The sequence below is a fragment of the Punica granatum genome, chromosome 1 (assembly GCF_007655135.1).
Source record: "Punica granatum isolate Tunisia-2019 chromosome 1, ASM765513v2, whole genome shotgun sequence".
Taxonomy (NCBI): Eukaryota; Viridiplantae; Streptophyta; class Magnoliopsida; order Myrtales; family Lythraceae; genus Punica; species Punica granatum.
In genome coordinates this window covers 48,225,982-48,244,923 of record NC_045127.1, presented here as the reverse complement: position 1 = coordinate 48,244,923, position 18,942 = coordinate 48,225,982, and the positions used below count along the sequence as shown (strand labels likewise).

At 40.6% G+C, this 18,942-nt stretch overlaps 3 protein-coding genes across 7 annotated transcripts; 1 reads left to right on the top strand and 2 right to left on the bottom strand.

Annotated features, from left to right (window-relative positions):
* Positions 1 to 1,206: 1,206 nt before the first annotated feature.
* Positions 1,207 to 7,931, top strand: LOC116212487 (agamous-like MADS-box protein AGL19). 5 transcript variants are annotated; one of them, XM_031547158.1, is made up of 8 exons: positions 1,207 to 1,349; positions 1,685 to 1,889; positions 5,497 to 5,578; positions 6,134 to 6,195; positions 6,317 to 6,416; positions 6,920 to 6,961; positions 7,167 to 7,208; positions 7,309 to 7,931. In XM_031547158.1, exons 2-8 carry the CDS (start codon positions 1,708 to 1,710, stop codon positions 7,459 to 7,461), a joined length of 663 nt encoding a protein of 220 aa, XP_031403018.1. In that variant the 5' UTR covers positions 1,207 to 1,349; positions 1,685 to 1,707; the 3' UTR covers positions 7,462 to 7,931. The 5 variants fall into 5 exon arrangements, with proteins under 5 accessions (XP_031403018.1, XP_031403010.1, XP_031402992.1 ...); XM_031547150.1 differs by having other exon boundaries at positions 1,316 to 1,464; XM_031547132.1 differs by lacking the exon at positions 1,207 to 1,349 and adding an exon at positions 1,356 to 1,519.
* A 74-nt stretch (positions 7,932 to 8,005) lies between these two features.
* LOC116212468 (protein FIZZY-RELATED 2) lies at positions 8,006 to 12,310 on the bottom strand. Its single transcript, XM_031547102.1, has 10 exons — positions 11,721 to 12,310; positions 11,490 to 11,612; positions 10,946 to 11,050; positions 10,325 to 10,504; positions 9,783 to 9,845; positions 9,461 to 9,655; positions 9,055 to 9,156; positions 8,899 to 8,961; positions 8,705 to 8,773; positions 8,006 to 8,591 (listed from the first exon to the last, which is right to left on the bottom strand). Exons 1-10 carry the CDS (start codon positions 12,225 to 12,227, stop codon positions 8,538 to 8,540), a joined length of 1,461 nt encoding a protein of 486 aa, XP_031402962.1. The 5' UTR covers positions 12,228 to 12,310; the 3' UTR covers positions 8,006 to 8,537.
* A 4,305-nt stretch (positions 12,311 to 16,615) lies between these two features.
* On the bottom strand, positions 16,616 to 17,960 carry LOC116212477. The gene has a single exon (XM_031547112.1). It carries the CDS (start codon positions 17,766 to 17,768, stop codon positions 16,857 to 16,859), a length of 912 nt encoding a protein of 303 aa, XP_031402972.1. The 5' UTR covers positions 17,769 to 17,960; the 3' UTR covers positions 16,616 to 16,856.
* Between the last annotated feature and the right edge of the window lie 982 nt (positions 17,961 to 18,942).

Here is an 18,942-nt window from a genome sequence, read left to right as displayed (position 1 = left end):
TCGAGCACGTTAGGAAATGTGAATTAGGAATTAGCCACTTGATTAATTTTCTGAAATCTGAATAAAGAAAACTACGTAGACGCAGGGTCGTGCATACCATGGGATGATTAATTAGTAACTCCGTGACATTGAATTAAAGCGGTGGTTCGTTAAGTAAAATTACAATCATAATAATCTCAGTCTGATGGTTGTCATTACTCTAATTTATTTCACTTAATGGTATTTTTGGGGAGCGAAAAATGGAATGAAAAGGAATCTTCGATCTTTAAAATAGCAGAGAATAGAAGAGAAGAGAAGAGAAGAGAAGCACACTCATCTCTTCCCATCAATGCTCTTCGTACGTAGCCTTAATGGTGTGGGTGACTGATTCACTAGCAAATAGTTGAAATTCCCTCGTGAAACTCTGTAAATTGTTTCAAGCATCACCGCTGAAGTTTTCCATCACAAACTTAACTCCTTCAAGTTAGACAGAATGAGACTATCCCAAATGGCCGATGTTTAATACAAGTGGATAAAACTTCACGTAGCTTTCACTGGAGTGAATACTACGCAGTATCGTAAGTCTGAATGAATTCCATAGTAACTCTGGTGAGGAGGCATGGACATGCTTTCGATCCATAGACTTGTGGGCTTTCATCAACTCGATCGGATAAACTCCTCGTCTTTAATTCGTAAAGAAGAAGTTTCTTTCTCTACATTTAATTATTTAAATGGCATTTATCAAAAGGGTGCCGCCTTGAACAATAACGCTATATCTAATTACACCACAGCCACAAGTGATGTCCATTGTCGACAATTATTCCCTGCTTTTCCATGTTTGATTCTTTTTCTGGGATCTGCCAGTTTTGGTCATGAGCTTACCAAAAGAAGAAAGAAGAGAAGATATTCTCTCTCCTTTTCTCCCCCATTTTCCCATAGGCAATATCTTACCCTTAAATTACCATTAGGACTGTACTCTTTCGCCATAGCTATACCTCTAGCTAGCCTAGCCTCTATTGCTTCTTTTTTTTTTCTTTTCCTCTTTGAAGCCGGGTACATTAACATTTTCGGTGAGATCATGAAATTGTTATCAAAATACTAATAAATCTTAAACTTATGCGCTGTAGATAAAGTTTGCTCTCATAAAATATATAGTTTAGTTTATCAATTATATCATATTTCGTGCTTAATCTATCGGTCTTTATGATAAAGAGAAAGGATTAGAAATGGGGGGCAAAAAAAAAAAACAGAAGAAAAGGGTCGTCCAATGAGTGGACTCTTTGGTTTCTCCATGGAAGAGTCATTCTAGGGTTTCTTGGATTCCCCAAACTCCCTCACAACTTTCTCCGAAATTAGGCCGCTCCCCAAAGGTCTTACTCCAGAAATTTCCTCCCCGCACCCAAAAAACTTCTTTTATTTTCTTTCCAATTTCGTCCAAGATCTGTCATATTCTCTTTCTATTATTGGAAACCTTATACTTGAGAGGTATTACTCATATTTGGCCTTTGGTGGGTGAATTTCTCACGGCTTCTCTCAATCAGTCAGTCTCTCATCACTCATCCATCCCACATTCATCGGTCTTTCCATTATAGGGTCTTTGAGTACGAGAAAATAAAGCCCTTCTCTAAGATTGCTGATTTATATATTTCCACGAAATCTGATCGACTTTCTTGTCTTGTCTTGTGGGTGTTTGAGTTCGGTGCAGGATATCATCGGAGTTTGGTGAAAATGGTGAGGGGGAAGACCCAGATGAGGAGGATAGAGAACGACACAAGCAGGCAGGTCACGTTCTCCAAGCGGAGGAACGGCCTCCTCAAGAAGGCCTTCGAGCTGTCGGTCCTATGCGACGCCGAGGTCGCGCTCATCATCTTCTCGTCGAGAGGGAAGCTCTACGAGTTCTCTAGTGCAGGGTAAGATTCATTATCATCAAATAATGTCCTTTTTTCATTGTTTGTACCGATCTAGAGCGATAAAGCAAATTAGAAAGTTTCTCCACTCCATAGATCGATGAAGAATCACGAATGGTCAGAAATTTAGTTCATGACATAGGGGTTAAAAACCAAATTTTGAAGTGAAAATTTCTGTGTAATAAGCTATAGATTTGTCATTCAAAAGCCAATGATAACTTCTGTATTTGCAATCAAATTTTTCACTGACACACATTCATTCCCAAAAAGAAATTTCGTTTACACAATCAATCTATGGATTTCCAGTCTCAAAGCCATTTCATTTTAAGGAATCCCAAGGCCGATTGATTGCAATTTTCGAATTAGAAAAGATCTTTTTCATCAGTTATTTTTTACAATTGTGATCCTTATTTTCTTTCCTTCGGTGCGACCACGGAGATCCTCAGCCAACTAACTCAGGCTAATATAATCTGGTATCAATTTGGATCCTTATTTGCTAGTTGGGAGAGAGAAAGGGGGGCCAGGAAAAGAGGGAGAGGGAGAGAGGGAGAGAGAGAGAGAGGGAGAGAGAGCCTACTCATTCACTGCACTGTCTTCCTTCAGCAATCAGCGGATATGATTCTAAAGAAAATTAGCATTCGGCCATTACACACCTCAACTGATGAGCAGCTAGCTGGATTAATGGTTCTCTGGAGTCAGTGATCGTACAATTTTTATTTGCTTTATACAATAGTAAAAGTTTCAACTTTAGCTAGAATACAGTGGACAAAGGAGCATGGAATTTGACCGTGCTTAGTAATTTGCTTCGGTTCGAAAAGTACGGGTTTTGGATCTATAGATTAATATGCACCTTTCTTATTTTCAAGTTGTAGACTCTCGGTAGACGTATTTATCGATCACCGAGTAGGACATAGATGACTGATATTTTTTGGTAGGGAAGGGAAGATACATAATGACATCAATTAAATTATAGTAATAATAATATCGTCATCAAATACTGTACACAATTTCCATGGAAAATGGAATCTTGTGATGAGGGGTACTTTTTAACCGGGGGTGACCTCTCGAAGGGGACGCAGCTTTGTGTTTTTCCATGAACTAAAGTACAAATTGTCACCCTCTTAATCGTCTTTAATTAACTGAGTGCTTAACATTAATTAATCTCCATTAAAAGAATGGAGTTTTATCTTTTATACTACATCTCCAGGATCCATGCGACAAGTCCTTTTGCCTTGTTTTTAACGTTATTAATTAATTAGCTTCTGATGTGTGTATATGTGTTTGATTGTGACCACAAGTCTAGGTCAGTATAAGAGGTTTTTTGAACGCACAAAGACTCCTTAATCATGTCATAAGTGTTTGACTGCTTCTGCCTAAGCTTAAGAGATCACTGAGGGACATCTTAAGCCCTCAAATGGAAATGTGCTTGTTACTTAGTACTTATATTTTTCTGGAATATCTTAATGAGCTCAAAACATCGTATTAATAAATAACAACTATGGGTTACTCTATGTTCGTGCGGTCAATTTAAGGGTTTCAGTTTGCATTATGATCCAATATTTAACTACATAAAGGAGAGATTACATATGGTAGCCTCAATCTCCCTAGACTTTGCTCACCGTGGTGTGAATTAATTGCTCGGATGGAGGCATTTATAGCTTGCTTGGGTTGCGGATTGGGAGGATTATGGAGGTATCAACCCTCCATAACCTGCTGCTCCATAGCACTTCCCTAACCCGTGATCCATACAAGCGGTTAGAGAAGAAGAAGATGGAGAGGATTCATAAGGCTGAGATATTTCAATAGATCTCTCCATTCAAATGGGAAATATTTTTTCGTTGGATATAAAAGAAATTCTTTTATCATTGATTCGGGCAAGAAAACTTCGATCTATATTAATTAGAGGGGAGGGATTTAAGAAAGAATGCTCACCCTCCTTTTCCATATCCTTCCAAACATTAATTGATTATGTGCTATCTAGTTAGCTACAAATCTTGTTATAAGGAAAATGATAAGGGATAAAAGAGGGAAATGAAATAAATTAAGAGGGTAGCTTGCTCACTCATGAAATCTAAAGTCAAGTAGCTAAGTTACCGAAAAAAACAAGAAGTCAAGTAGCTATTATAGCTAGATATTGAATTAATGATAAGCATTTTTTTGGGTAAATTTCAATGACACCCCTATAGTTTGTAAAATGGTTAGCGACATTCATTCCTTTCAAAATTAGCCATACATTGTCCCTCCATTTGCCGATTTCTATTGTTTTTTCTTAAATCGGGTCAGAGTTGGTTCGGGTAAGGAAATTAGGTAATGGATTGGTTTGTGCGGTTCCATGACATTAGATCCACATGGCAAAATGAATGTTCTCTTGGTGCCACGTCAGCAAAAGGAGGGGTGATATGTGGTTAATTTTTTAAAAGGGAGTGTTGTTGGCTATTTCACAAACTATAAGGAGTGATGTCAAAATTTACCTTTAAAAAAAAAAAACTTATCGGTACATTTACGTCCTTTGGTGTATATATCTCCTCACCCTCGCTTTCAGATTTACTCCCATTTTATCATTCATCCCTCTCTTCCTCCGACCTCCCATTAAATTTTCAGCTCTGTAACTAACTATTAAGCAGCAATCAGTTAATAATTAGTTTCAACCAACACAATCTTGAACTGGGTTCTAAGCTTTGTCACATTGTGCAACTACTTGAATTGGGTTCAATACTGTTGAGGCTAAGTTCTTTCTGTGCTACGAATTTTGAAACATCATGATCCAAAGGATGAAGCGCAATGACTTTGGGCTTTGTTAAACGGGTAAGATGATGAGCAATTAATGCATCGAAGAAATATTGGATGATTATATTTCAAGCATGAAATGATCAAGAGGGTTGTTTGATTTCTCTATATATGAATTTCATTATATACTCAAGGTTGGCCTAATCGTGATTTTCAAGTCTTTGAAGGAGCGTGTGACCTTTATCGATCATATGGAAGTCTTGGTCACTTGCAGCAAGCCCAATTATTTTATAATTAATAAAATTTCCATTTAAATTGGATAATGTTTCTATATATGCAGGCAAACTTGTTAACTGTATCACCGTGCATCAATATCATAATAGATTGATTAAAGCTTTCAGAATAAGCCACTTCAATATTATTAATCCTTCTTCCGTTGCAATCAATTGCGAGACGTGGCAAGAAACCTATATAAGGAAAATAAGAGAGTTAACAAGTGCTGTGCTTTTCATATTACTGCTTTGAATTTCATCTGGATTGGTAATGAATTCTGTAGCTTATCAGTTAAGCACTTGCATAGCCAAAGAACTTCAATGGAGAAGGGAATTATAGTTTCCACAATGCTTGAAATGGTTATGTAATCTTGGTAGACTTCCAGAGTGAAAAATTAATCTGAAAAATCTTGAATTGATTATATGTAATCACTACATATATGTTAGTCTATGGCTTGTAGCTGCTAGGGTTTGGATTTTCAGTCTAGCTTTAAAGTCTCGTGATACTCGTACTAGCCATATGAGGGCGTTAAATGTTGAATACCAGCAACTGTTTCATATAATCGGATATTAACTGATGAACCGGCCATGGGACTCTGGAAATGTTTCAGCTTGAGCAAGACTATAGAACGATATGAAAGGCGATCTAAGGACCTTGAAGCGAATAACAGATCTTCAGAAGACAACTTGCAGGTCAGCCTATCAATTTTTGCGCTCATTATATTATATATTTTCTCTTCTTGTGTTTCTTACAGCCTAAGGCATTGCATAATTTATGATCATTTTCAAGATCAACTATGGCGTCTTCATTATCCTATACACTGAATTCTTTCCATGATCAAGGTCATAGAAAAGGAGGATGCATTAAGTAGGCGAAAAGATTTAAGCAATAAAAAGAAAAGTTCTGTCTCAATGATTTAACGTATAGCTCAAGCTTTTTCATGATCGTTAATTATGTCTAAGTTGTACAGCCTGGTTTATCATTTGAGATTTGGAATGACGACATCATTAACAGGATGGCATAAATACTTTAGTGTTGTTTGAATATATCAGCATATAAGCAAGATCTAGGATTCTTGCTTTCCGGAAATCGTATGTAGATTCGGGTCGAGCTATCTATAAATATCACCGGCAATAAGTACAATATGGTCCTGACGAATGATGTTTGCATGGAGAAAGGAATAACAACATCAGTTCAACTAGAACAACCGAACTGAACGTATGCATATGATTTGCTTGATATTGCAGCATATGAGCAGTAACACTTCAGACCTGGAGAAGAAACTTGAGCTCCTCGAAGCTTCTAAAAGGTTTGAACCAGCGATACTTCATGTTAATTAATTTATTTGTGCGGTTCATTCTATATATACATACATAATATATTTTTCCTCTTTGCGCAAGTCTTTTTTGATTTAGTATGAAATTCTGCAGAAGACTACTGGGAGATGGTCTCGAGTCATGTTCGATTGAGGAACTACAACAGCTCGAGAACCAGCTTGAGAAAAGCTTTAGCAGGATTAGGGCAAGAAAGGTACAAATAAATATAGATAAAATTATCCGGAAAAAGCCTCTCCTTCTATAGTTTGGCAAATGGTCTTCTGAATACCGTATAATTAGTAGCCCTCATCCTCGTGCTACTTGAGGCGATGACCACCATGAGGCTATGGTGGATGCCCATCATTGATCACCAGAGGTTTGCAACGTCAGCTTTTGATGTCTCAAGCAAGTGCAACACCGGTCGATTTCGACTCTGAGCCCAGGACCAACGACCCTGGGTCTTGTTTCTTGTTAGCAACAGACTACTAGAGATGCTGTGCGGAAGAGCAGCATGCCAGTCACGTGGTGGTGGCGGCAGTAAAAGATAGAATAATCACGCAGCTTTTACCTGGACAAAGCTAATCACAGTCGTTATATTTCCTCGTCCCATAAAATTTTCTATGGAATGAACATAGCCAAATATATTACAAGATAGTAGAAACTGTTTTTCTATTATGTACTTCGCTGATCTTATGGTATATTGCCTGTATTATGCAGAACCAGTTATTCAAGGAGAAAATCGAGCTTCTAAAGTCAGAGGTATGTAATTAATTAGAGTTTAATTGCTGTACTAAATTTATGAACAATCATAACTTTACCTTTTAGTGGGCCGACTTGACTCGAAGTTGGACTAGTCGGAGACGATTAGGCTTCCACATGCTAGATGGTGCAGACCCAAAAATCTACAAATTAATTATTATTAATATCGCATAGTTGTTAACTTCTTGTGTGCCTATGACAACAGGAGAAAAAACTTCTAGAAGATAACAAGAAGTTATGCGAAAAGGTATTTATACATACATTCACTTATCAAGAAAAAAATAGAAATCGAGAAATGATTGGAATAAAGAGACTTAAATTCATCTCCTAATGCGTATTTGATGAAGCTTGGGAGGAGTGGGTCACTGAATCCAACATTACGACAATCTCCTTCGACCACCCGGACCCGGGAAGTGCTGCTGCTATGTGCCGGGGGTATGGATGTCGAGACGGAGTTGTTCATTGGACCCCCTCACAAAGGTCGGCCTCCTCAAAATTGATGACCCGAAACGACTAATTGCTTTTCCACATATATATGGTTATGATGTTTTCATTATAAATCTGCATCCTCAAATACTGATCGAGACTGCTGTCATTGATCTTGTGTGCTGGAATAAAACATACACATCGCTCGGGCCAGTCGGATGTGGTGGTACCCATCACGTCCCATCTAGCTGTGGGCACCACTCCATCCAGTTGATAAGTCTTATCGACACTGTCCTTGATCCCAGTAAATCCGATCTGGGATAGTATTTGTAACATTTACGAGTACTTTGTGAATGGTGCACATGTCATGTACATACTGCAGGAAAACAATGTAAGCACTGTGTACGTAAGTTGGAGCATACTAGCGCAGATGTGTGTGATGTCTATATTATTTGTCGAACAAATTAAGTTAACTGCTAAAGCAGCCGATTCGGCATCGCCGAATATCATTCTATGGCAGTTTTGGTCCTGTACCTTGATTTGATCAATCAATATTAGGCATCAAGTCTGGCATGCTCACCCTTTTCCCCGGTCCTTGACAAATTAAGCCTTACAGTATACTAGCACTTCAGTTCCGGGTTCCATCTTTAGCCCGGAGTATCAATTACATGCTCAAAGTTTGGCATTCATGACTGCTAATAGCCCACAAGAGATACATATCATTGATAAAGAGAGAGATAAGCTATGCTGCAGAATCTGAATCCCAGCAGTGGAAAGACGGACTAAGGTGGGAAGAGTAAGAATGCGTCATCATCATTCAGAATTTACAATGCTATCCCGGATTCTACTGGATACACATATCAAAATGAAGAATGATTGCTTGAAAAAATCATCAAATCTTGGCTAAATAAGACCAATTGAGAGAGATGGAACTCTCTTCTTCTATTCACATCTTCGGCATGGTTGATGATATCACCTCACATCTCTGAATATATCAGTGGGAAAAGGGAGTCCAAAACTTACCAGGCGGCTTTCAGTTCTTCAGTCCCATAATTTTACAAGCTGTAAAATATAATAGCGCATTCTTCGAATCTGGACCGTGATACAGCAAAAGGAGAACATCCAGAAGAGCAATGAGAAAGCCCAGTAATCACCGAATCACGGTCCTTCCGAGGAACGATGATCCGATCTCGCTGTTAGTGTTCTGCAACAATACCACCAGTATTTCTCAATAAGAAAGTGCATAGAGTTTCCAGTAGAGTTAGGAAGCTAATGGGAGAACCCAGTTAGTGAGAGGATTGTGGAGCATATCTTTACCTGCGACTTTGGAGATGGGAACACGTTCCAAAATCTGAGCGTCTCATCTCCAGCTCCTGTCACAATTGTCTGAAGAAAGAAACAATCGAGAATCAAGAATAGATATATGCGTTCAAAGGAGATCCCAGATAGTAAAACTTCACATCCACTGGCAAAAAGTAAGAGGTGATAAGACTAAGGAAAGGAGTCATTACCTGTCCATCAGGTGAAATTGCAAGATACAGAACCCGGAATGTGTGCCCGGTAAGCGTCGCCAACTGGAATTTTTTTTTAGGCAGAAGTTAAGGATTAAAACTTTTATGGGAACAAGATTTTAAGATGACTAGCATAAGCAACACTAGTCACATTACCTTTGACATTGACGGATATCTCCACACTATTATCTGGTTCTGGGAGTACCCATGAGTGCTAACGAGTTCGTTTACATTTTTAGACCACACAAGATTGCAGACCTGCATTCATAAATGGGAACACATTAAACCTTATGAGATGATTGAGCCAGAGTTTTCACAAGCAGAGAAGACAATTGAATCGGCTGATATATGTCCTCAAGGTTTCACCACGGACTTAAATTGACCCAAAGATAAATTTTAAGAATCATATGCGTAATCTTTTTCATATGGAAATTCAGTATATCTAAGGACAAGGGAACTGGTTCATAAGAAAAGTCAGCTGATCCAGATTTTACCAAGAATAGCTGCCCTGTCCCCCAAAGAGGTTGTTTGTGTTACTAAATAGAAACTAATTATCTTTTACCTGACTTCCCGTGTCAATGCAACTCAATTGTGAGTTTGTGGATGTGTTCCAGAAACGAATGCAGCGATCTGCTGTTCCACCTCCTGATGCAAGAAGACCATGAAGATGAGGCGACCACGCAATTGCTTTCACAGCGGCTGTGTGTTCGCTATACTTGAGAACAGGCTGAGTTGAATGTTGATTCCAGACAAAAAGCTGAGAAATAGGCCAGCATTATTCAGTCAACTTTAGATGGACTCAATTTCCAATCAGGTGGAAAAGAATCGGGGAAATGGTTTCTCAGTTAAGAAGTTTCAGAGAGGGCATAGAAGTGATCACTTACTCTGTTATCATTCCCGCCTGATGCTAGTTCACGGTTATCATGAGACCATTTCAGTCCACAAACCTGAATTACAAGCAAAGGCCTATTTAAGATCAATTCTTCTAGAAAAGGTTATTTTCATGCATCGTAAGTCCATTGCGATCCAGCTGAATGCAATTTTAACTGAATTAATTAGTAAGGATTATATTTTAATGATATTGATCCAGACAAGCTTTAAAATAACCTTTTTGTTTTATTTTATTTTATTTTTGAGTTACAGAAAAGCTTTACAATAACATAAGCGATACATGATTAAGAATAAGCGATTGAGTCTTCATTTTGTCATCAGACGAAGGCAGCATTAATAAGGAAAAAATCAGATAATATTGGATAGCTTATCGCTGCATTAAATTATATGTACACCAATATGGAATTTTTCCATATTTAAATTTGAAAGCAATTTTTGTATTTTAAGTCAATTACAAAAAGTTGCTGATTCCACACACCAGATAACATTAGGAGGACCAGACTGAAGGAAAGGAAGAATCATGACGGAGACAAACCTCTGACTTGTGTCCTGAGAGTTTACTGACAAAGTCATCCTGAGCTCGCATGTCTCGTTGGAGAATGCTCTTATCCCGACTACCTGAAGACAATAGAGACGAACTCCAAGCTAAGGCACCAACCCTCAGACGATGACCTTCCATGGTCCTTACTCTCTTGCAGCAAGATGCATCCCATAACTGCAGAGCACATAACTCAGAACACTAGAGATAAGAAATCATATATGAAAAGAGGAAGACAGGATCGTTAGTCCCCTATAAGAAGAAAAGTGAACACGATTGATATATATTGCAAGGAAACACGCAAGGGACAGGCAAATTTCAAACCTACAAGTGTGAGCGAGGTTCAAAACCAATCCCATGCAACTAATAAATAACAAAACGAAAAATGATTCAAGGCTCAAGGCTACGGGAACTGGTCCACATAAAATAACTTGACCGGTGAAAACACTTGAATAGAAAACAAGCCAAAGAGTGTATATTCCCATCAGTCTACTCTCATTCAAATTCCCATCGTTGGTACCATTTAAATGTCCACTACCAAACTAGCTTGAGCTAAAATATAATGCGAAATTCCATTTAAAAGACATTAACCTTCGGTTTGAGCAAAATGTAGCTAACCTGGAGTTTTCCATTTCTGGTTCCAACGGCTAGATGTGTTCCACGCTGAGCCCATCCCACTGAACAGACACTATCATCGATGCCCAAGTCGCATAACTTTGTTACCTGCTCAGTTAATGCAAACAAAGTCACAGCCAATACCAGGCACATGGAAGGTTAATAGCTCAAACTCCACAGTTACGCTATAACTAAAGTTTCACCAACAGAATACCCATTATTAATCTTCAATGATGCGAAAAAGGCCACAATTACACAATTGAACCAAAAACTTCATCTTTGCTCGACAAGTTCACAATTTAACACCGTAGATGCACGTTATGTCGGTTGAGCTTTTACAGTATCAAGCTTTGGCCACAAATCCTGAAACTAATATTCATCCTTTTCTGTTTTATCTTGATACTTCTCCAAATTATACCATGCAACTGTAAGTGCTACTAAAGTACAGAAGCTTCAAATGCAACACACTGATGCAGCTTTACGGAATTGTGACAATCTCGATCGAGGCAATAATATGCGAAAAAAAGGAAAATCATGACTCCCTCACCTTACTGCTGCAAGCATTCCATAAATAGACGCAGTTCCCTAACCCAACAGCAAGCACATTGTGCGGAGACCAGTCCACTAGGTTCAGGTAGAAGTCATCTTGCAACGCCGGCGCATCCAAAACCTTGAACCCAAGGAAAGGGGGACAAAGCAATCAAGAAAATCAGTCCACATGAATCACCCAAAACTCGAGAAACAACGAATTCCCGAGAAAAAAAGACCGAAACCGCACCTTGTATGGCGACCTGGGTACCTTCCTTGGGGCCTTTGCTGGGCCGCGAGAGGCTCCACCCGCCGGATCCTCGTCTTCGAACCCGAAAGGCATAATAGAATGGAGTGGCCGCTTCGTCTCGGTCTTGTACCGGAAAATATTCCGGGAAGCGGAGAAAGGTTCGTCCTTTCGCTCGGGCGTGTCGGGCCCGAAGAGAGCGGCCCTCAGAAGGGCAGAGTAGGCGGCGGAGGAGGAGGATATTTCGTCCTTCCCGTCGGCAGGGGCGGGCTTGGGGGAGGGGTTGAGGCCGAAGAGGGCGAAGTTGGAGCCGGATCGGGAGGGGATGAACCTGTCGGAGTAGATAGGCTTGGAGGGGGACCGGGAGTGGGAGGGATTGAGCAAGCGGGCGATGTGGGCCCGGTCGGACGGCGTCGGGAGGGCGTCGAGGAGGAGGGAGGAGGGGGACATGGTGGGAGGGAGGTTGAGGTGAGGTTGTTGAAGGAGTGGGACAGGCGTGGCATCCTCCATTGATCTGAGAGGAGGAGAACGGAGCTCGGAATTTCTTGATGGGTAAGGACTGAGAAATTCTCGAGTTCAAGAAGAAGGAGAACAAGAAAGTGTTATATTTAATGAAAATATTTTGTTTTCCTTTTATTTTATTTCCTCTTTTTGTTGTTTTCCCGGGAAAAGTTCGGTAAATATGCCGGGAAGGGGTCACTGGGAGGGGAAACCAAAGCCGCCGACGACGAAGGTTTTCTCATATTCCTTTTCCTTTTCCTTTTTTTTTTAATTCCGTTGAATCCTTTTTCTTTTTTATTAAGTGGTATTAATTCAATTCAGTGAAATTAATAACGGGAAATCTAGCCAAAAAAGGAATCTACCGCAAACAAAATCAATAATAAGACTTCACAAAAGGTAATATTGTCGAGTACTAACTCTCGTTTCGGGGAATCGTAAACAGATGGGTCGGCCATAGGAGTGTGCGGGTCCAGTTACCTTATTTTTTCACGATACCCGAACCCTATTATGTAAGGGACATGTTCTAAGATTTTGAAACCAGATCCTATCATGTTGAGTCCTAGAACCGGGACCTACTCGGTTCTGAATATCATGTTGAAACCTGTAAATTTTTGTTATCTCGCTAAATAAAACTGAAATGTCTTATACATAATCAGTAATCATGCAAAATAAAATGTCGACATAAATTTAAATTGTTTTTAAATTAGTGATTATATTTTTTAAATATAAGAATATCTGAATATCACCACACATATATAAAGGGGAAATTATTATTTGGGTCCTAGTATCAGTTCCTTTTTCGATTCTGAGTACCCCATATGTAAGAATCGGAACCGAAATTGATTTTTCTCCGGTTCTTTATTTTAATACCCTGACTCTATCATATTTTCAATACGAATTATCCAGACCTTACGCTAACGAGTAGGTTTCGACTGGTTCTGGATATACCTGGTATCTGTGCACACCCCTAGTCGATTTTAAGGAGTCTAGAGAGAGGGGGAGCCGGGGGGCCTTCTAAGAGGATTGCATGGTGAATGATAAAAGGCTTATGTAAACCGTTGGGAATGACAAACAGTTTCATAGTGGAACTCCGGGTGATTTGATCTTGGGACAAAATTTAGACATTCAATCGATCACGGTAGAATTGGATGTGAAGGTGGTTTTTGAACTTGTGCGGGGCTCTTTTGATGTTCATCCTGTTCTAATGTCTTTTGCTTTGCAATGCAGGAATATCAGCCATGGATTCACTGGGTTTAGGGCTAGAAACATCTACCGAGAACCAAACATGGCAGTTGACTTTCTGGCCTGACGTGTTAGAGATTCTTCTGATTTTTTTGTTTTTAATGTATTTTGATGGATCTCGCAAGCGATGGTAAAAGCTATTTTGTATGACCTTTTGGGGACGCCTAGTCTAGAATTGGAGTGTATGGATTATGCCAATACTGTTAGCACTTGAATGAATAGTTTTCTCTTTCTGACCCCCCAAAAAAAAAAAAAAAAGAAAAACAGAGGAATATCGTCGAGTACTATACAGCTTCCGTGATAATTATTAACTGTTGACGGCAAGTAATCCGTTTAAGTCATTCAACAAGAGCGACTAAATCGTTGAGTACTATAGCATCCTCACGACGCTCAATCACCGGAATCCAAGGCTCCACATATAACCATATCCCTTCAAAGTTCGAGGAGCACTGCGCTTGATAATTGACGCAGCCACTGAGGGCGCCCGAGCAAGCCATAAGAGGTGTCACGATTGAGACCCTCCACCGGCTCTGGCCTTTGGAGAAACCCGAATCTTGATCCCCGAAATCCGAGCGCAAATACGGCGCTACTCATCCAACCATAAAACTGCAAGAAATAAGATTCATGTAGGAAGAGACAGATATGTAGAAGACCTTTTGGCGATGACTCTTATTCTTGGGCCCTGGACATAACCAAGAAGGCCAGTGAAATATGAATTCTAAGACCACCTACTTCGATGGGCTCGGCTGAGAATCTAAAACTAATTAAGGTCCAATCCGGTAATTTCACTTCCATATGGTCAGGGAGATCACTTGGTCTTACGCATAACACGGGAATTATCGGTATCTTTATAAGCCTAGATGCTCGAATGATAGGTCCAAGTAACAACACGGCTCATCATGGTGTATGTGGTGATTGGGAGTCGTCTTTGCTCAAGGGTTGCCTATAAGCAACAATTATCGAGGAACTCCAAGCCCGTTAGCCTGGTGAACATGCGAGAATTTAGGATGTAATTCACCGAATTGGGCACTTATATGGGAGAGAATTTTAGAATGTCCATTTACACTGTCAATTATAATCCCATCCCATCAGATCAAACAACCATCATTTTTACTTTATTAGTGCAAGGTGTGATATCTAATTGAACAACTGCCAGAACTACAGGGTAATCGCGAGTGGATTCGGTTATGTATATTAGGAACTAAAATCATTTGAAGATTATTTGGTCCTTGAATCGTTCATCAGTTTCAGTAGCATGATTTATCCAATTCTGCATCGGTTTGCAGGAAGAGGATTTAGGGACATTTACAAGCTGAACTCGTCATTCCCACTCATGCCACGCTCAAGGGCAGCAGCCTTGGAGGCGACCTCGTCAATAGTCCAACTCTCCTCCAGCCTGTCTTCGTGTTGCTCATCGCTGTCTCTCCAAATTGGAAGAGGGTCGCAACTGAGTATGGCCTGAGTGGGCGATCATGATTCTCTCAACCAGCTTGTAGTCTTCGAGGTAAGAGGGGATGGTTGCCCCTTGTTGAGAGTTAAGAATGAGTTAAGCCCCACATCGAAAATATAAGAGGAATTTCCACAAGTTTATATAGATTGGGTACCACAACCTATTAGTTCGAGTTTTTTTATTGGAGATAAGCCAAATCGCTTATAGGTAATTGGTATCAAAGTGGGTTATGCTACCGCGAGCACGTGTGTGGACTCACACCACGCCAGGGCAAGGTTTAACGTCTGTTTGTGAGGGTAGCCGGAAAATTTGAGTCTCATGTCGAGTCAGGCCCGAGTGTGGAACTCATTTTTTTGGCTGAAATAGCCGGCTCAAGGTTCCTTTTGCAGTATGAGCCCCGAGCCATGTGTCCACAGGAGCCTCCCATTGCAGCCTGCACGGACACTGTTGTCCCCAGCCGCGAGCTCCACATACCACATGCGGGGGTTCATTTGCCACAGGACGAACCCTTTTTTTGAGCTCCGAGCCTTTATCACCCTCATCTCGTTCTCGAAGTCCGTAGTGACCATCTTCAACTACCCCTCCTCAGCGTCAAGGACACTCTCATCGTTGTTGCGACTGATATACGATAGTAGAAGACAATATGAACGAAAAAGCAAAAGGGACATGCCCCCTAAGATATTCAATTAGCCAATTCCGCCTCAATAAATTTTTACTTGTCAATTAAGTTGTCTATAATGAGAGGTTGTTCGATAATCCTATTTCGCCACATGACGTGAGAAAGCACCAATTAAATTGTAATAAACTGAATAATAAGTGTTAATAATTCGACTAATTGTAGTAAATTTTTTTAATTGAAACTATTTTATTGGTTTTTCCTCACCATATCATTATGAGGTAGGATCATTAAAATTTTTCACCAATAATTGCTTTTGAATATGAAAGAGTTTCATTAAAATACTGAGTTTTAGAAACTTCAACAACTAATAATAGGTTTAATTTTTATTTTCCTTTTCTAGAATAGAAGTTCTTCCTACGTACATTCATCAAGAATCTGTAAATATTGCTTTCTAAATATGTTAATAAATTTAGTTTTGTCAATTTTTTGGTAGGATGTTTTATTGTATTTTTTACTTATATGTCAAGTATATATATATATATATATATATATATATATTGTTCCAATATAGGTTTTATGCATTGCCCCCTAAAATAACAATCTCTGACACATGAGCTCCTAGCTTGACTATCGCCCTATTAGAAGGCCCTTGCGGGTTCAGAATGTGCACATGAGCTGCCCCGCCATTAGGCCATGCCAAGTCGGAGCCATTCACAAGTTGTGGATGATGATTATTTTTCACAATAGCTAGCTGTTATGGACAACGATTTCTCGTGCGAAACCGTGAAAACGACTACATACTATTGCACAACGAGAGAAAAGCAGGCACTAGTGATAACTCAAAATTGGTGAAATCAAACTTCATCTCATTTAAATTTCAAAATTGGTAAAAGAAGCCTTTGCTTTGAAGGGGTTCTGTGGATAACTGGGGAAAGCTTTTCAGGGATGAAAGCCTCAACCTTTACTTCTGCTTAAAGTAAAAGTCTCCATGCTCTTCCATAGATCTGGCTCGCGAACGATTTCTGGCTAAGTTCTGATCGAATAACATCATCAATGCTTTCTGTAATGTACGACTATGGAAACCGATTTTCAGTCATGTAACTGCATAAATTCTCAGGGGGAAAACTTATGAAGAAGTATCAGCTCTTCCTGAAACTTTCACTCCCCTGTTCCCAATTACAAGAATGAAACCAAAAAGAACACATAGAAAAGAAATCTCCCAACCTTACAGATCCAACTGTTCATTTAAATTTTACAGAACAAAAATAAGTTTAAAGAAAAAAGCAACAAAAAAAAAAGTGAAATAAGAGAAATCTAACTTTGTGGATCAACGGTAAGGAGCGGAGTACCCGTGTTCGATAATGGGCATGGTCCGGGTTCCAGCAGCGGTAGGGGCGCGCACATGCCCCACCATCGAGACCTGCAGCGCCTCCTCCTCGTAAGCCCTCCGCTCCATCTCCACCCTCCTTGACTTCTTCTTGGCCTTCACGAGCAGCGCCACCATCAGCAGGCTCAGCAGGAATGCCCCGAGGGCTGCACCGATCGAGCTTCCCACTGCTACCTTCCACCTGCTTGCTCTCCGTGTCATCTGCACTGGTGGCTGCTCTGTCACCAGCCCGAAGTGTCCGTGCCCTGTCACCTTGCACAGGTTTGATTCTGCTGCACCTGTTATGGTCGGTTCCCGGTTTCTGCCGAAGCTTGCGCATAGAGGGACGATTCCAGGCTTTTGCTTGACCCTTGAGACGGAGCTAAAGTTGATTGTGATCGGGTTTTCTCCCGCGTGTAGCCCGAGCTGGAAAGGGTCTTTCCCGGCATTATAGGCCAAGAGGCCGAGAACTGGGGACACAATCTGGTACCCAGAAAGGTCATAATTCGAGTAGAATAACGAGGACCAGTTGAATCCTAGGACTTGCCGAACCACCAGGACTCTCTCCACGCAGGGCTGGACTGTCACGCCGACTCCTATGCGGACTTCCCGTAGGCGGGCTCCGTACCTCCTGAGGCTGCCGCATCTGTACCGGGCAATATCAACCCGAATGTCCGATAGGTTTCCCGGAAGTTTCACCGTTTGAAGTTCTGCAGTTCTGAAGTAGTGGTTGCTGTAGGACTTGAAGGTGTAGTCCTTGATGAGGAGATCGAGGGAGTGGGCTGATTTGATCTCCTCAGAGAGGCCTCTATCAGGTTGATCGGATATTAGTACTACCGTCAGGAGCATGAGGAGGAAAAGGGAATGCTCCATAAATGAATCAAAATCTCATGACTATAAGTGTCCTTAGTTTTCCCCTGCCGGAAAATTTCTGCGAGCCAGCTCGGTTTCTGCAGTTATAGATGCTGAGAAAAGGCTGTAATGTTTGAGTGGCCGGTTTTATTGGGAGCTAAGGGACTAAACAAAAAGACGCGGATTTGATGAGAAAGAGTGCTTGCTTATAAAAAAGTGAGGATATGGAGGCTGAGTTAGATGGAAACTTGGGGTCTAATTTGATTTGTGGAAAGGTGCAAAGAGTAGGCCACACTTTATGATGGGATGGTGCAAATGTTCTGTACTTTTCTCACTGTCAATTAGGCTCGCACTCCCTTTTATCCTGAAAAGGAACCCAAGACAGCTCCGGCTTGCCATGATTCGAGAAGAATGTACTTACCGAGGAATTTAACATTAAGCTCTACACAGGCTTCGTCTTTTCAAATGCGATATAATATGTTAGGGCTCAGTGTTAGGCAAGTTCAACTTTTAATTTTGGAATGACTATATCATATCCGTGATTTTCATATGAAGATAGAGAATTCATCCGTTTAAAAGTTCAAACTCGCTACTTAACCAGCTAAAGGAGTGGACCAACATTCACATAGCGAAGACTAGCTTTCTCGGCTTTTCCTAAAAGCACCTGGAATCCTATCTGATGTTGATGCACTGTTGGGTCTGGGGGCATGGATATAGACTCAAGTCAGGAGAGGTTGAAAGGGGAAGTGTTTCTCACTGCAAAATCTTAACTTTGTCTATTGAAGAAAGTTTGGTTTAAAGTTGGGGAAAAGGAGGCTGGAGTCAGATGGCCTGTTGGGGGCAATGATTTTGAGTGTGGGATGATGATGAATCTTCATATGACTTGATCAAGAAAAGTGAAATAAAAAGGCGAGCAATAGCATGCTTGAATATGATATAACAACTCCCCCCCCACCCCCCCCCCCCCCCCCCCCCCCCCCCCCCCCCCCTCTCTCTCTCTCTCTATTTGCAAATTGGTGTGATAGCATGTTCCCCACTCTCCAGCCTTGTGGGCCACAATTCTACTTAGCATGGCCTCTCTTGGTTGACTTGAGCAAGGAAGAGAAGTCATGTCAAGTCAGGTCAACGAAAGGGGCAGTAAAATTTATGATTCAATTGTGCATTGCACGCTTAATATCACCTGACGGCCAAGGAA

Bases quoted from the DNA above. Each gene is read 5' to 3' on its own strand.
- LOC116212487 (XM_031547158.1), top strand. From the start codon at position 1,708: ATGGTGAGGGGGAAGACCCAGATGAGGAGGATAGAGAACGACACAAGC. The intron at 5,579-6,133 runs GTCAGCCTATCA...TTGATATTGCAG, and splicing joins CTTCAGAAGACAACTTGCAG to CATATGAGCAGTAACACTTC. The intron at 6,962-7,166 runs GTATGTAATTAA...CTATGACAACAG, and splicing joins TCGAGCTTCTAAAGTCAGAG to GAGAAAAAACTTCTAGAAGA.
- LOC116212468 (XM_031547102.1), bottom strand. From the start codon at position 12,227: ATGGAGGATGCCACGCCTGTCCCACTCCTTCAACAACCTCACCTCAAC. The intron at 9,157-9,460 runs GTAAAAGATAAT...TTATGAATGCAG, and splicing joins GCATTGACACGGGAAGTCAG to GTCTGCAATCTTGTGTGGTC. The intron at 8,592-8,704 runs GTAAAGATATGC...GTATTGTTGCAG, and splicing joins TCCCATCTCCAAAGTCGCAG to AACACTAACAGCGAGATCGG.
- LOC116212477 (XM_031547112.1), bottom strand. From the start codon at position 17,768: ATGGAGCATTCCCTTTTCCTCCTCATGCTCCTGACGGTAGTACTAATA.